Source organism: Tiliqua scincoides, chromosome 7 (assembly GCF_035046505.1).
Source record: "Tiliqua scincoides isolate rTilSci1 chromosome 7, rTilSci1.hap2, whole genome shotgun sequence".
In the NCBI taxonomy this organism is placed as follows: Eukaryota; Metazoa; Chordata; class Lepidosauria; order Squamata; family Scincidae; genus Tiliqua; species Tiliqua scincoides.
In genome coordinates, this window is record NC_089827.1 from 9634353 (window position 1) to 9652346 (window position 17994).

Here is a 17994-nt window from a genome sequence, read left to right on the forward strand (position 1 = left end):
TCTAGTATTTCCTTATGGTGCCATATAAATTAATGTTTACCCAGTGGCAGGCGGTCTGGTCTAGAGGGTAGAGCCTCCATTTGCCTGAAGATAACATCCACAAGGTCGCCAGTTTGAGGCCACCGGCACCGTGCGACCTTGTAGCAGCTGAGAAGCTGAAGCCGAGCTATTCCATCTGCTCTGAGCGTGGGAGGATGAAGGCCAGAATGTGAAACCAGATCAGAGAGAAACACCTGAATGTTGTGGTTCTTGAAAGAAAGAACCTTCTTTCAATTGTAAAAATCTCTACGGGGATTTAATCAGCCTGCCTATGTAAACCGCCTTGAATAAAGTCTTGAATAAAGACCAAGAAAGGTGGTATATAAATACCTGTATTATTATTAATAATACCTCCAATAACCTAAGGCAGTGGTTCTCAAACTTTTTGGCACCAGGACCCACTTTTTAGAATGACATTCTGTCAGGACCCACCAGAAGTGATGTCATTAACCTGGAAGTGATGTCATGGGCGGAACTGACATCATCAAGCAGGATAGCTTTTAACACCTCCCACATGACCCAAATCAAATTAAGTAAGTAAATCAAATTTTTACAATAAGTTTTAAAATGTATTTAAAATAAAGAAGAACCCTCCTAACTTTCCCAAGCAGTTGCTGATCTGTTTTTTAAAAAATTCCCTAAACATTCCCAAGGGCTGTAATCCTAGCCACACTTACCCAAAAGTAAGCCCCATTGACTACCATTGTTAAAAGCATATACATAGTAGCCTGTTTTAAGTACAGATCTGTCACATTTCCCCAAATGCAGTCACATACCATGGTAGCATCAAGTCTAATAAAAGAAAAATAAAATTGATTGAAATGAATGGTGACCCACCTGAAATTGGCCTGTGACCCACAGTTTGAGAAACACTGACCTAAGGGATACGTTCCTCAAAAGTCAAGTACTCTTTCTTTGCTTGTTAGTCTTATCAGACCTGCTCTCCTGATCCTAACACATCTACAGGAAATAAATCTGTTTATTTCAATACAGATGACATCCAAGTACGCACGCTTAACAATAGGGCATAGCTAATAAATGGGGCTATTGACAGAAATAGAGTGGGCCCTCCGTATCTGCACAAGGTTGGTTCCAGGACTCCCTGCAGATACCTAAAAATGCAGATGCTCAAGTCCCTATATAAAAATGGCATAGTGTTGTATTTTTAGATGGTGGGCTTTAAGAGCCTGAGGTTGCCTGCCTGGGTTACAGGCGGATTGGCTACTTCCATGTAGAAGCTTCTCTGGGCTGGAGGGAGCTGCTGGGTGAGGGGCTGCAAGAGGGAAGTGGGCCCACTGGACTTCATTTATTACTATTATTATTTTATTAATTTATACCCCGCCTTTTTGCCCAACGGGCACACAAGGCGGCTTACAAACACTTTAAAAATACAACATTAAAAACAATCATTAAAAACAATTTACAATAATTAAAAAATCTAAAAAACAAACAAACCCCGCGGATTTTCATATAAAAAGCAAGAAGCAAAAACGTCAGCCAGCCTGTCAACAATTAAAAGCTTTTTGAAATAAAAAGGTCTTCAGTCCACGCCGAAACGTTAGCAACGAGGGAGCAGTTCTCAGTTCTAAGGGGAGGGTATTCCACAGTTCGGAGGCCACCACCGAGAAGGCCCTCTTCCTCGCCGCCGCCCCTCTCACATCTCTTAGTGGCGGCACAGTCAAAAGGGCCCCCCCAGATGATCTAAGAGCACGGGCAGGATTGTAGGGAAGGAGGCGGTCCCTCAAATACCCCAGACCCGAGCCGTAAAGGGCTTTAAAAGTCAAAACTAGCACCTTGAACTGGGCCCGGAACAGAACCGGCAGCCAGTGTACCCGCCGGAGCAACAGCTCGACAGAGTCAAACCGACGTGCCCCAGCAACCACACAAGCAGCCGCGTTCTGTACTAGTTGTAATTTCCAGACCGTCTTCAAAGGCAGCCCCACGTAGAGCGCATTGCAATAATCTAATCAATTTCTATTGCAATAATCTAATTTAGAAACAAACTGGGCTGTTGGTAGAATATATACAGATACATACAGTACACGAGAGCTGGTTTAGCATGTTGCCTACAGGACTGAACTGTGAATCAGGTCCCTGGTTTGAATCTTACCATGTTATCAACATTACACCAGGCTTCCCGAATTTGCACCAGCTAAATAGCTGGCACAGATCCAAAAAGCCCCACAAAGCTCAAAAGGCTTGAGCTTTACCCGGGGTAAGGGGGGAAATATCCCCTTACCCTGAGAAGACCTCCAGGCTGCTCCTAAGCTGTATTGGACATAGTGCAGGTCATGTGGCTGCACCAGCGCAGTTTAGGATTAGTCTATAGGAGGCCTTAAAGAAAGTTACTCCTTCTTGGCCTCTGCTCCCCCTGCTGCAATACAGGGATAATAATATTCACTTAACCTAAAGCATTGTTGTAAAGACAACAGCACGATAAGGTATGTGAAGCACTTTGCACACAGAGAAAGCGCTATACAAATGCAAACCATTATTGGTACTACATAGATTGGAATAAAATTGCGTGGGGCACAGAAATAGCAAGCTGATTGGCATACTGGGCGAGCAGTGTTTTAAATAGGAATTAATGACCGACTCGTTTCCAAGCTCATCTTGTGCGCTTACCCAATACTTGCCGAATCTCGTCCCATTCTTTCTGTGTCTCCAGGACAAACTTCAGTTTTGTGCACAGAGGAACATAATCCATGTAATCGACCAACGTGCGAACGATGCGTCCCACCAGATGTTTCATCCACGGAACAGTAATGAAGTCACAGAACTGAAAGGAAAGAAGGTCCCGGATTATAAACCGTCCTCCCTGAGAAACAGTTTTGCAAAATATATAACTATATCCCAAATGCAATAATCCACGCATTATTGCGCTTTGCTTAAGAAGGCGGGTGGAAACAAGCTTAAAAGATGAAAATGTCATCCCTTAGTTCTATATGTCAGTGTTTCTCAACCAGCAGTATGGGTACCATCAGTGGTACTTGAGGTGGTGTCTAGTGGCATTTGCGGGACCCCTGGACACTTGCCACCCAGCAACAAGAACAGGAATGCCATACAACAAACAGCCGTAGGAGGCTCGGCTCAGCAGACAGAGCTCCAAGCTTGCTTTTCCGTGCCCGAAAAAGCCCTCCGCCCACCCTGAGCCTCTTACTGGTGTTTGTTCCATTACATCTGGCCTCCCAACCTAGAAGCAACCGGCAATGATGTCATCGCCAGTTAGTTCCATGCCCAATGTCGTCTGATCTTGGAAGCCAAGCAGGGTCAGGCCTGGTTAGTACTTGGATGTGAGACCGCCTGGGAATACTGGGTGCTGTAGGCTTATACCATAGTCTCTCGAGACTGAAGGTTGCCAACCATAATTCAAAGAGGTGGACCATGAGAAGTGGTACAGCAGAGGACAAATATTGAGAAACACTAAGAACATAAGAACAGCCCCACTGGATCAGGCCATAGACCCATCTAGTCCAGTTTCCTGTATGGAGGTGAAAATTAATATTCTATTTGATAGATATCTGTTTGTCTAATAGACAGCCGAATTCACAACAGCTGTACAGCTGAAATTAAAACTGATTTGCATGCATTCCTATGCCCCCCATTCAGTGGGGCTTACTCCCAGATAAGTGTGCATAGGATTGCAGCCACAAAAGATGCTGCAGAGTTTTTGTAGGTGCAGAACACTGTTCTCTAAAAGAGGGATCTCATGCCTAGTGAAGATGGCACAGGTGTTCAGTTCTGTCTCCTGCTAAGTAAAATGTCACTTACTGCCCAATCCTGTTGAGGATTGGGTCAGCGCATGGAGTCCTTTGCAACAGCAGAAGGCACTTCCACTCTCGCAAAATGAAAGCGCATACCAGATTCTATCCCCTCCAGTAGCAGTCTCCCCATCCCCTTTCTCTCCTTGGACATGCACTTGTGAAATCATGCGACAACCCCAATATATAAATGAAGGAATGAACGAATGAGACTGGGGACCGTACCATCAATCCTGACCCCTTCCCATGACCATATCTGCCCATCCCATACTCTATTTGCCCATCCCATCCCTGTGGCCTCCACACTGTAATGCCCTCCCAGCACTGTCCACTGTAACCAAATGTTCTTATTAGGGAGAGCAGAAAAAGTTGCCATGAAGCCTGGCACTAGTGAAAGAACTAAGAACCTGAGCAGGACTGGGAAACCATCTCCTGGGACCTGAAGAGGTACACCAGATACCTCCCCCTTTACCAGGAGGTGCTCTAGTCCTGTGGTCTTGACATGATCCCACAACTGAGGCTTCGTGACTCCAAGGTTGAGGAACCCTGCACTAAAAAATGCCAAATAAGCATAGGATAACCTGGAAAACTGGAGAATGCGCTTACTGGATTGTCTTTAATTACACATGACGTCCATCCTGGCAACACCTCTTCTTCCAGAGTCGACCACACAAAAGAATTCCCAAAGATGTCCCCGTGCATGCAGTCAAAACACAGACTCACGTTGTACCCGTGATTGAGCAGCAACCTTAGCATTACTTCATCGTTCAAAGCGTACTGAATGGCACTGGGGAAATGGGTGTCATTCACAATGTTAAAGTAGCAGTTGACATTAGACCCATAGGAGAGAAGCAACCTTACAATTTCATGGTTGCCTGCTCTCACGGCCACAAGGAGGCAATTGAGGGGGTCTTTATTGGGGTCTGCACCAGCTTGCAGCAACACCTCTGTGGACAGAATATCATTGTTGGAAACAGCGAAATAAAGTGCCGTCTTCCTTTCGTCGTCGTAACTTTGTGAAATGTGTTTCGCCAAGAGGGCGTTGACATCAAAACCGTTTTCAATGAGCAGTTCAAGACACTGTGGGTTTTGACCATCGGCTGCAGAGTGAATGGGACTCTGGCCGCTTTTCTCGATTGCCTTTTGGGATGTAACTGGAATTAGGAATTTCAAAGCCCTATGAAAAAAGTAAAATGAGTTAATAGATGCCCGAAGAACGCAATGGATTCCCACACTTTTTCTCACAGGAAAGCAAAGCTTATTTCAGTGGTAGGCCCAGGGAATTAGGTCTTGTCTGCACTAGGACTTTATCACAGATCAGTGCTGACCCGCATCTAAGAAATTATTTCTTATTATTTTTAAGAATATTTATAAAGCACTTTGCAACCAAATCAGAGAAATAAGAGAAACAAGAAAATAGTACTCTATTCTAGTGTTTCTCAAACATTTTAGCACTGGGACCCACTTTCAAAAATGACACTCTATCGCGACCCACTAGACCAGAAAGAGAGAGAGAAATAATTTTATTAATTAATAATAATTGGGGTCCTGTACTCCCAAGGCTGCTAGAGACCAGTTGCGGACCTCCCATTATGTCTGATGGGGCAAACACGCCCCAGGGGCTAGCCTATAGGACCCCAAAGAAGCCTCTCTGAGGCACCCAACAGGATCGGAAACGATGCTTCCAGTTTCCCAGAAGCACAGTTTATAGCATCGGGGAAGCCTCAGGGAGTTTCCCTGATTCAGGCTTGGATCAAGCAAGGATCCGTAAGCCTCAGGTGCGTGTGTGTGTGGGGGGTGGATTTCCACGTAGGGGGGCAGCAACAGCCCACAAGGGGCACCATTGCAGACCTTTGCCCCAAGGCACAGGGCTGGGGAGGTCCACCACTGCTAAAGACCTTACATATCACATGGATGTGTAGATATTTGCTAGACGCTCCCTAGGAATGGAGTCAAGGACTGTATGCCCAAACTTTTACAGTCATTCCAGGGTACCCATAAGGATGAACTGGAGAGCAAAATGTGCAGTTAGGGACTTCCAGGCTAGACAAAAGACTGAAACTAGGTTCCATAGCATGCTAATTACTAGAGAAAATTGGAAAATGGAACATTTTAATTTGGGGGTATGAAGATGACCTCATACCAGCTGACCATTTTCTTCTATAAAACAGTCAAGGGTGTTTTTCGATGTTTAAAAAATTGGCTTGCGACCCACTGGTGGGTCCCAACCCACAGTTTGGGAAGCACTGCCTATCCCAAAGTGGCTCCCAGTCTGAAAAAAAGAAGAGAAAAAAGAAACCAAGGTAAAACCAGAAAACAGCCACTGGAAAAGACACTATCCTGAAATGAAAAGAGATCGTTGATCTTCCCCTGTTAAATAGAAGAGAATAACCAAAATAGTTGCAGACATAATGTAGATAAAATGAGATGCTTAGGATTGCAGTTAGTCCAGGAATTTTTCACACTAACATAGGCTAGGAATACTCACAGATAATGCCCTTCGTAGGCTGCTCTGTGTATGGGGAGATGCCCTGCTTTATTAGGCAGGTTCCCACTTCCTCCATACTCCAACAGCAGAGTTATACAGTCAGGATTGCCACCTCCGGCCGCTTCAAAGAGTATTGATGAACCATCATCCGCTGTAGCGTAAACATCACCACCTAGTGGAGGAAGACAAAACTAAGCACTTAATCCCAAAGGATATGAAGCAAATGCACACATCAAAAAAAGAAGGAATTTGTGTTTTACTCTTTTTCTCAGGCGGCAATCCTGGGAGTCAGCCCCATTGAACTCAATGGGACTCACTTCTGACATGGAATTGGGCTGTTATTTGGTTAAAGATGGCCTAAGAGTAGAACAGAAAATTTACAAAGCTCAGAGAAGGAGATATGAGATATCTATAGTAACAACTTCCGTGGAGCAAAACTGTCCATGATTTAATCATCTCTGTGCTGCTCATTCCCAAACCTTTTTGTCTTAGTTTTGATTGTCTTTAGTATGCCCTTCTTCCCTGGGTTAAAATGACAGCACTTCGGTCAATTTCATAGAGGCTAAACACCTATAAAGTCAGGTCTTTTCCTCCACTAACAATTTCTCATCTGTTACTCCAGCCATTTTCATCCGCTGTGCTGTGGCACACTGGTGTGCCGCGACTGGTCCCCAAGTGTACCATGGGAGTTTGGTGGAGGGTCATTTATTAATAGGACCATTGGGGGATATAGGCCCCCACCAACAGCATGGTGTGCCTTGTCAATTGTCCAAAAACCGATGGTGTGCCTTGACAATTTTAGTACCTTGTTAGTGTGCCATGAGACAAAAAAGGTTGAAAATCACTGCATTACTCCCTTGTGAAGCTAATGGAAACAAAATGTGTTCTTTGTAAAGCTTGTGACAGAGTTGCTGTCTCAGAGAAGGGGCTGTTGCTCATTTGCGTACACTAATATATTCAGCTGTTAACACATTTGCGGTTACTTCAACGACAAGGATTGAGAATGAGTTTAACAAAGCTCTTGGATGGCAAAAAAAATAACTTGAAAGCATTTGTATCCAATAAGGCTCCTTACATGAAATAGGTCACTTACATTAAAGCAAACTTTAGGAAACGTTACAGCAACACAAATAGTTGTGGGGTGGGAATGGAAGAGGCTTCTTTCCTCCTCCTCTTTCTCACAGGTCAACTGGTGTTTCTATGGCCTCTGAGAAGGACTTCATAGCAGGGATGTGCAGGGGGGGGAAGGCAGGTGATGCAGAGCCTCCCCATCGGAGTCCTTCGAAAAGCACCACCACACTGTGAGGCACCTAAACACCCACAACCTACATACTGCACGTCCTTGCTTCGTAGGGGCCAATGGTTATGTCTTTGGGTGGATGTTGGGCCACTCCTGGATGTCCGGCAATGATGTCATCAAATCACTGCCAAACTTCTGGGTTGCCAGCTTCACATTAGAGGGAACAGCGCTGAAAAGCCCACAAGGCCGCCACCACCACCTCTACCTAGCACATACAACCCACTGCCACAGACTTGGTACCCTCACACTGCATTCCATCACAGGTGCTGGCAGCCAAGCCTCCTGCCAAATTTGCCGTGCATCGGATCGCCAGTGGCAGAGCCCGCAGAGTCCTTGTGCTGCTTCCGCTTCCCAGAGAAAAGTGCCACCCAGCGCACCGCTACGGGCCTGATGACTTTGTGTGGCAGGCCAGATTGCGCTGCTGGGGGTGCAGGGTGTCTACCTCTGACTTAGAGGTTATCTGAATGCAGGTTTCTGCAGTCCAAGCCCATCATTGTATCTGCTACACCGCTCTGGCTCTCGTGGATGGCTCTTCATTGATATTTAAGGCAGAGAAATGGAGTTTAGTGGGTCTTGACTGGGTGGAGAGGCATTAGAAGTGCACTTCGCGGAATCATGATAGGCTTCCATTCCCCAGTTATATCTGGGGGGGAAAGGAGATCCAACAAGGTACTGATTGACATTCCAAAGCAGCTATGGAAGGGAGAGAAAGGCTGTTGAAGCAGGTGAAGTTCCCAACGCTGTTAACATACCTTTATGAATTAGATGCTCCAAGACATCAGAGTGGCCATACTCAGCTGCCACCCCTAAGGGAGTGACCCCATACCCATCTCTCAGGTGGACATTTCCACCGTTCTTCAGAAGGAGCGCTACAATGTCATTGCGGCCCTTTTTGGCAGCTTCGTGCATCGCTGACCAGCGTTTTACACACGGCTGATTGACGACGCAGTTGTACTCTATCAAAGTGGCAGCCATGTCATAGGAGCCCAGACGTACCGCTGGAAAATTAATGGGAGAGAGAGAGAGAGAGAGAGAGAGAGAGATAATTAGAAGTTTTGCATACAAAAACAAATTTGAGTGTGTATTGCAAACATTTAATGCCCTGTTTTAATTGGGTGGGTGTATTCATTCATTCATTCATTTGTTTGTTTAAATGTTTATTCTGCTTTTCATCTGAGCAGGAACTTAAAGCAGCTAACGGGATACAAATGCAAAAAGAAAAATCAAGACTATCAAAATAAAACAAAAGACAGCAATATTACAGTTAGCAGTCAGAAAATTAACTGACCAAAAATCCTTCTCATCAGCAATACAGAAACGCCTTAGACTTGAATCCCCACCAAAATTTCCACTTTAGTAAACTCCTCGTTCATTTGGAAACAAACCAAGGAGTTATATAGATCGAAACTCCGTGCACTTTTTCCTTTAATGGTACTACCATTATGTGTCTCAAGAAACTCCCTTCCCCGCCAGCCTGCTATACCCATCTTGTTTGTTCCTGTCCTGATGCTGCGCAAACAAGCCAAAGAGCAGCAAAAGATCAGAGCAGAGAAAGAATTCGAGACAAAACAAAATGCGAAAGCAAGCAAGAGGCTGGATTGGGTGACTGGCAACCCAAACCAGTGCGCATTCCAGCATAGCGGTGTAGCGGGGCCAGCATGGGCTGTGTGGCATCCTGTGCTGGAATTTTGCAGGCTGGAGGCCTCAGAGAGATTAAGAGACATTTGTCCACTGATCCCAGGAAAAGCCCCAGCCCATACAACTGGTCTACTTCAACCTGTACGAGCTATGTGGCTAGCGCAAGTCCATGTGTACCCAGTGGATCCAGCCCAGGAAGGGGGGGGGGTTGGATGTGGCGCGCATGACTGCCACCAATCCCAAACCCGATCTGCCCACCCCTGCCTCGTTACATCCCTCCCCTCCTTGCCCCTTTATACCCCATCCCACCCTTCCCCCACCCCCCGCCACTCAGCATGGAACTTTCAATGTCTGGCATGCACTGGTAGCGCACATGGCATGGGGCACATGCTGCTTGTCTTCTGCTGGTGCATGTGGGTCAGCACGGGCCTTGGCGCCACTGCTAGCAACCGCAATGCAGTCACAAATGATTCACGGCACTTTTGTGATGGCTAGCGCCAAAACACTGCGCACTGGGCCATTCAAGTCCACAAGCTCCGTTTCCAGGTTTCCTTCGGATGGTTAAGAATCCTTTCGATTCTGTAAGAATTGGCTAAATGCTAAAAGCCATAAAAAGTGGATTTAAAGAAGCAATTACCAATCAGAAGGGGAGTTTCTCCTTTTCTATTAGTAGTGTTGGGCCAGACGCCTTTTTCCAACAGGGTTCTGACATTTTCCGACCGACCCGCTTTGGCAGCTAAGGTTAATGGTGTCTCTCCATCACAGGTTTTATACTCCCACATAGTTTTATAAGATGCTAGATTAAAGAGAAAGAGATAGGGAAAAAAAAAAAGCCCAGTCAGTTTATCAATGCTGCATTTGTCAACATTCATACGAATATTATTTTAGAAACGTTCAACTTAATCCATTCATTTTTATACTCCCCTTCAAAATCAATTATCAGGCTGGTTAACAAAATTAAAACAATTCAACACAATCAAATATAAAACCACATTAAAACGTGGAAGTAGCAAAAGGGCATCAAGTACCATCAGATATTAAAAACTTCATCTTGGGAAAATAAGAAGGCCTTCATCTGGTGCCAAAAAGTCACTAGGATGGGTGCCAGGCAAGCTTCTCAGGGCGGATGGGATGCCACCCCTGGGAAGACCTCTTCTCCTTTGCCACCTGCCTCACCTCGAGTGGCTGAGACACCCAGAGGAGGGTCTTGGGATGATGAATACAGTGAATGGAAAAACTGATGGGGAGAAGGTAGTAGCACATGAAGGAGAGGATGTCGGGGGGTGGGGTGGGGGCAAACACTTCTGGGTGCTTCCTGGGATCTCCACAAGAGGGCATGGTGGTTGGCAACCTTCAGTCTCGAAAGACTATGGCATAAGCCTACAGCACCCGGTATTCCCAGACGGTCTCCCATCCAAGTACTAACCAGGCCTGACCCTGCTTAGCTTCCAAGATCAGACGAGATCGGGCATGTGCAGGGTCACAGTTGCGCTTGTTACTTCAAGCATTACAAAGCTGGGTCAACCCACCTTTCCTTACCTCTGTTTGTCTCTGAAATTGACCCATTCTGGAAGCAGGGCATGTGCCAGGTGCAGGGATGATGCGGTGATACAGGGAGGATATTTCCATGTCACCGTGTCATCCAGCCCCAGTTGCCGGGAGACCCCGGGACACCACTGGGAAGAGAAGTTCCTTCAGATAGCCAGGTCTAAGGCACATCTGACCGTAGCTCACTACTCATAGCCTTGTGAGAATCCACATGTTTTGCATGTTTCAACCCCATTCAAAAGGCTTTGGTGTGCACTTTGCTTTTCCAGATGTGATCTTGCAAGTACAAAAGAATGCTGAACGTTGGGATGGGTGCGTATGGAATGGAAAGGCACAGGACCATTTGGAATGAACGACTGGTGGTCACGGACTGCCTACCAATACCAAAAAGGTTCTGCCTTTCATGGGTGATCAGCCCTGTAAGAGTTTAGGGCAGAATTATCCATTCAGTAAAGGAGATTTGTCTGCCCAGTTCCATTCTTCATGCAATATTTTCAGCTCAGGGCCTATATTTGCCACTCTGTCTGAATCCAGGGATACAAGTGAACCATTATCTGTTCTATAAGAGCACATTAAGCATTCTCAGACTACTTAATTTATTAAGGTCCTGTGTTCATATATCACTTCCATTCACTTGTTGAAGGTTTGGATGTCACAGCACAGGGAGCAGGGGAGGAGAGATTCTGTGTCTTCTTCCCATCCCCTTGACTCCTGCGTTGCTGCTGTGTCCCTAGATCCCCAGTAATTCTCTTTCCACCATGCTTCTGTTTCCATTTTTTGCATCATTCCGTATCTTCCCCACAAATTTGTCTTCCTATCCCAGGGGGTTCCCAAACGGCATCGCGAGGCACTCTGTGGGATGTCATGGGCCACCAGCTGGCCAGCAGTGAAACCTCATGGGACACTACAAATGGAGATAAGTGGCTGAGCTTCAGCTTATAGTTTGCATGTCCTGGGAAGGGACTTCCTGCCTGCCAAGAGTCTCTTACCTCGGTCTGTAGCATCCTGACCAATCTCCAAACCTGGAAGTGACCGGTGATGATGTCATCACCAGTCACTTCCAGGTTTGGAAACCAAGCCCTGCTTTTGTATCACACAGAGACATCGCAGGACCCCAAAGACTGGGAATCACTGTCCTATCCCCTCACTTTTGATACTATCTTTTCAGTTCTGATTGGGCTTTCTGGCTTTGGAAGTAGTTCCAGCTTTCTGGAATTTGGTGCTCAGGGATTTGTCCTACGATTTTTTTCCCTACACTTTGTTGGCATATTGTATTGTAGTGGCTACCTTCAGTCTCGAAAGACTATGGTATCGTGCTCTGAAAGGTGGTTCTGGCACAGCGTCTAGTGTGACTGAAAAGGCCAATCCGGGAGTGACAATCCCTTCCACACCGGGAGCATATGAAACCATGCTTAATTTACCTACAGATAAGAACCCAGCCCAGTAACAGTGCTCAAATATTAAAGAAAGACATTCATTTTCTACAGAGGCAGTGATTTGATCATGGTTCAGTTTTGCATATTTTTCATCAAGTTGCCCTCTGTGTCCAACTTACCATCCAATATGACTTCAAGTATTTGCTGAATGGGCTGAATGGCGGCTTCGTGTAAAGGAAACCAGCCTCTTTCATCAGCCTCATCCAAAGCATATTTGTATCGCACGTAATTCTGAAGATCAAACACATGACCTAAGGAGGAAAAAAAAAATGAATGTAAAATGCTACCAATGTTCAACTCATACCCAAGAGGAGCAGCTGTCTTCTTTCAAGGGTGCTTGTACCTTCTCTTATGGCAGTTACAAGTTTCCTGTTTTGATCACTGACTGGTACAAACCTACCAAAAAGGTGATAAAAGAGACAAGGTGTAAATAATTGGTCATACTTCACGAACTATCGCTATATCTTTTGTTGCGCTTATATGTCGCTTTAACAGCCTGAACTTTAAGAATTGCATCGGTGCTTGAGAACTGCAAGTTCAATCTGTTTGGGCTGGTTATGGAAATCAGAGTTGAACTAGTATAGAGTTGGTTTATTAAGAACTCTGATGAAATCATCTCTCTCTTTAATGGGCTTCCACAGATTATTTGGGCACCCATGGAGTAAGCAGTGCATGCAGGAAGCAGCCCCATAAATGCTGAAGTCAGACCCCTGGCCATGGGCAATGACAAAGTAAGCGCCAAGCATAGGGAGGTGGTGGGATAGCAAGGGAAGGCATTATTGGGTGAGGGGAGAGTGGAACAGAGGTGGAACAGGTTCAGGAGGGGGGTAGGAGGGGAGTATTCCTCATGGGGAATCTTATTACCCCTCCTGGGCTTGAAAATCCAATACGGGCTTCTTGAATCTGTGATAGCAGCTCTGAGAAGCCCCAATGAGCAGGTTGGGGCCTTCCTCAAGGTAAAGGACAAGGTAAAAGGACAATTGTCCCCTTATTCTAACGAGACCTCCAGCCTGCTCAAATCCAGCACAGGATATAGTGGATGCTGTTTGGCATGGTGTCCTATGCTGGATAGGATTGGGCCCTAAATTTACTGTATCCGTTCTAAGCCACAGGAGAGAAGCAACTATACATTTTAATACTATGTAAGAGCAACTCCATAAGATCCTGTCGCCCTGTTGCAGATATCTGGGATAGCCCAGCATCGATCCCACTGCCAGCCTCCTGGGGGATTCAAAGTAACAAGAAAAATGTAATACGTAGATATATGAGTGGAAAGATATTCAGGCACTATTGCTGCACCGGACATTCACAACTGGGCTACATGACCGGTGGAATACCTTGTTTCATGGTTGGAGGTAACAGTTTGCTGACTCCTTTCACTTTCGAGGGATTCTTGGATACTGAACTGAACCGCGTTGCCAGTGAGGCTGCCCTCGTCAGAGTCCTCATTTTGTTCCATTTTCTTGGTAGGGGTGAAGGAGCTGTTTCCAAAACACAATAATTAATCAAATGTCACATTGTGCTATATTTCTGTTGAATTATATTCTAATGCAATGGTCTTCAACCTTCTTTGTGCCATGACCCCAAAAAACGAATCAAGTATGATTCAGGGGACCCAGGCCCTCCCCAAGACCCTATCTACCCACCTCCTGCCTCCAATCGATGCCCATCCAGCCCCACCTGCCCTTGCTACCCCCCACTTCTTGTGTCTTCACAACAGTCCTGTGAAGCAACAGCCTGAGCATGGCTGTCCTTAGGAGCTGCAGGGCAAGAGGACTTGCAGTTCTGATAAGGCAGAACCATTATTGATTTGGATCCAAGCCCTCTCTTGTACAAGCTTTGAAAGGTTGCCGTGACCCCTAAAATGAGACGTTGCAACCCCGTTGGGGGGGTCATGATCCACAGGTTGAAGAACACTGTTCCATGCATAGTTGCTTTTTAAAACCCAGTGGGATTAATGGTCAAGGAGGGGTTTATGAGAATATATAGAGTCATAACTCCAGATGAAAACAAGGAGAAGAAAAATAGAGCTGGATTAAAGGACAGTTGGATCCAATGACCAAAAAATATTTTGGGCTCCATCATTTTCCCCTCACCTGTTATAGATCCACTCTGACCAAGACTCAGAGATGTAGGATCTCAGGCTACCTTATGCAACCAAAACTGACCAATAATTGCTCTCACTACTCAGATGAAAAGACTCCCTGTTCAGAATCACATTCCAGTTTATTCACTTGAACTATGAACCCATTGTTGTCCTAATACTGAATTATAAACATGCAAACCTTATATATGTCAGAAACCCTTTCTGATAAATAAAACACCTTGATTATATTTCTTTCCTTTATAGGGAAACCAACATCTGACTTTGTTTTGACCACCGATTTGTTTTGGCCATGATAACACCCATAAATAAACATAGCTCATGTGCGCTCATCAATCTTTTTTTATTTTTGGCACTGCGGAATAAGGCTTTGTGTAGGTCATAATAGATGAGAGTCCCCACCCCAACTATGCCTCCTCACTGCAGGAGAGGGAAGTCCCAATGTAAGCAGCTTTAGAAAAAGACTTCGGACACTAGCTAATCAACTACAGCAGAATATGGAGCCTGCATGCCAAAAACTTTCACACCATAGCACAGGCTTCACCAAGAGCAAGTGGTATAGCATGTAAACTTTCCATTTAGTAGCAGAATCAAAGCTCAAGTAAACCTACTGTTCTGAGCAAAAATAACTATGACGAGTATTCCAAGACTTGGGCAAAGAGTACCTTTTACAGAGGAGACATATATGACCTATACTATGATATATACCTGTATAGTGATATATGCCATATATAGGGTTTGCATCCTAGGTAAGAATCATGCAAGTTCCACTTCGATACCATAATGTCAGATACAGGGTGCATTCACCAGTCAAAGTGAATGAGTGTTGTAAGACTGTAAAATCCGTTGAGAGCAATGGGTGACTGTTACTACCCACCACTGGTTGAGAAAAGCTGGCTTCCTAGAGGACTTGAAATATGCAAAGTGTACCAATTGCCACGCAAGTCTGTCAAGTTTGCACAGGATGGCTTGATATGATTGAGGACGCTGTTACGTTTTTTCAAAGGGAATTTGTTTTATGACAGTGTTTCCCAACCAGTGGTACGGGTACCACCAGTGGTACTTGAGGTGGCGTCTGGTGGTACTCATGGGACCCCTGGATCCCTGCCCCAGGAACACAATGCAACAAACAGCAGTAGGAGACTCCAAAGCATGGAGTCCGCTCTTGAAAAAATCCACTCTTTCGTTCTTGAAAAAATCTTCCTGTTCACCCTGAGTCTCTTACTGGTGTTTGTCATGTCTGCACGGTTGCAGCAACTGTTACCCTGCAGATGCCCAATGATCTCGGAAGCTAAGCAGAGTCAGGCCTGGTTAGTACTTGGATGGGAGACCACCTGGGAATAATGGCTGCTGTAGGCTTATACCTTAGTCTTTCGAGACTGAAGGTTGCCAACCAACCATGTGCATCTCTGGCCTCCCAACCCAGAAGTAACTGGTGATGATGTCATCACCCGTTACTTCTGGTGCTACTTTGAATAGGTGGACCACGTAAAGTGGTATGGGGGGGCAAACGTTGAGAAATACTGTTTTATAACATGGCTGTTGACAACATGCAAAGAAAGAGAGATTATATCAAAGGAACATGAATCTTCCCCATGCCCCAATATTATTGCATTTCTACCTAATATTTAAAATATATAAGAAAAAAATGCATTCTGTATGCTAAAATTTTATTAATAATAATAGGCAACTGGATAGAGTTTTAATACTAGATATTAATAATTTTAAATTAGAATGCAATCTATTAATCCATTTTTGCCCAATCCACAGGTGTACATATTTTATCTCTGTTGCATATATGCAACGTTGGGCAAAAATGGTTTAATCTTATTTGATGTTTAATAAACAAGGTACTTTTAGCTTTCTTCTCGATACCCAAAACAGACCATAAACATGCCAGCTTGTGTTATTCATAGATGCACCAACTTTAAAATTGGTGCCCTCTATATTTAGACACGCTGCTAGCATAGTATTCCTAACTTTAAACTAGCTCGCCACTATGTTCATGGGCAAATCTACAAATAAAGAGAGTCTCACCTTTTTCAAAACCGTGGCATTGTCGCAGTGGGCCTTGAATTTCAAGCATGCAGGCACAGGCCTTGTGAGCTGCTGGGTCGTGTGGTCTTGCTAAAATTAAGTACGCAGTTGGTAGTTAAATTAAGGACTGACCTTATACAACTGTAACACAAGCAGGCTGCAGGCCACACGGAGGTCTGACACATGATTGCGCAAAAATCTCATCAAAAGTAATCTGAGGTCTGCTTGGTATAATAAGATTTTCCGCGCCCTGATTGGCTCAGCCAGCCCTCTTGAGGAAAAAAAAAAAGATCAAACAAATGATCTGTCACCCTATGGCAAAATTGTAATTCCAATTAATCAATCAACCATAAAATTCCCATTACCTGTAAGAGTCAAGTGTGCATACAGGCAAACCAGATTCTCAGTGCAGATTTTGGGAATACCTGAGGTATTCATTAAATACCTCAATGAATATTCATTGAGATGAATGGGGCTTCCTTATTCAGATTGTTTGGGAGAGTTAAATATTACAGCCCCGATCCATGAAACATGGATCCATGGATCCACTTTTTACAATGAGAATCTGTCAGGACTCACCAGAAGTGATGTCATGACCAGAAGTGACATCATCAAGCAGGAAAATTTTTTAACAATCCTAGGCTGCAATCCTATCCACTCTTATCCAGGAGTAAGTTCCATTTACTATCATTGTTAAAAGCATCTTCATAGTAGCCTGTTAAACGTACGGATCTGTGATAGTTCCCCAAATGCAGTCACTTACCAGAGTAGCATCATGTCTAATGTACTAAAAATAAAATATTGAAATGAATGGGGACCCACCTGAAATTGGCACGCGACCCACCTAGTGGGTCCCGGCCCACAGTTTGAGAAACACCATTTTATGTTATTGCACAAGGAGTGCATCACAGAAACACAGCAAGATAGGATTGAGCCGTTGGGCTCTGACCCTTCCAGCCCCAAAGTGCCTGGGACCTGGTTATCTTAAGGGCTGCCTACGCCCATATCAACCTGCCCTTCATTCTGCTGTCAGTAGACACTGGGGAGGGGGGGGGGTACAGCAATGAAAGGGCCTTCTTGGTAATGTTGGGGTTTCTCCTGGACCTGCAGCTGCTCCTGGATTCCCAGGTGGTGGTGGTGGCTAAGGGAGCCTTTGCTTAGCTTCGGCTGATTTGCCCGCTCAACCATAACTGGGTTGTTTAGACCCAACCATAGTGACTTCCATATGAGATTACTGAAACCTACTCTGCGTGGGGCTGCCTCTGAGGACAGTCCAGAAACTGCAACTAGTGCTCTGGCGGCTACAGAAGCTCATTTCTGGGCCCAATTCAAAGTGCTAGTTTTGACTTTTAAAGCACCATGTGCAATCCTATGCATGTCTACTCAGAAGGTCAGTTCCATTTAAGTGGGGCTTGAAGGGGGCTGTGTTCAGTGGGGCTTATTCCCAGAAAAAATCTGAACAGGACTGCAGCCTTAGAGTATTAATATTAATAGAGTCTTTGCCTGAATGACCCCTTGTATTCTGTGAGCCTCTCTCATTGTATGTCTGAAATACAGAATATAATTTATAATCAGTGCTTCTCAAAGTGTGGGTTGGGACCCACTAGGTGGGTCGTGAGCCAATTTCCAGTGGGTTCCCATTC

General features: G+C 45.1%; 1 protein-coding gene across 2 annotated transcripts in view; it reads right to left on the reverse strand.

The window, feature by feature from the left end:
* Nucleotides 1-16511, reverse strand: part of ASB15 (ankyrin repeat and SOCS box containing 15) — a 17642-nt gene extending 1131 nt beyond the window's left edge. Inside the window, exons 1-9 of one of the 2 annotated variants that reach the window (XM_066634412.1) lie at nucleotides 16352-16506; nucleotides 13548-13691; nucleotides 12554-12606; nucleotides 12330-12461; nucleotides 9864-10022; nucleotides 8341-8586; nucleotides 6289-6460; nucleotides 4407-4977; nucleotides 2665-2818 (exon numbers count right to left, since the gene is read on the reverse strand). In XM_066634412.1, coding sequence (XP_066490509.1) covers nucleotides 2665-2818; nucleotides 4407-4977; nucleotides 6289-6460; nucleotides 8341-8586; nucleotides 9864-10022; nucleotides 12330-12461; nucleotides 12554-12606; nucleotides 13548-13669 — 1609 coding nt within the window. In that variant the 5' untranslated portion in view covers nucleotides 13670-13691; nucleotides 16352-16506. Of the gene's footprint in view, nucleotides 1-2664; nucleotides 2819-4406; nucleotides 4978-6288; nucleotides 6461-8340; nucleotides 8587-9863; nucleotides 10023-12329; nucleotides 12462-12553; nucleotides 12607-13547; nucleotides 13692-16351 lie in introns of both variants that reach the window. The other variant, XM_066634411.1, reaches the window with a different exon arrangement.
* Nucleotides 16512-17994: the final 1483 nt, after the last annotated feature.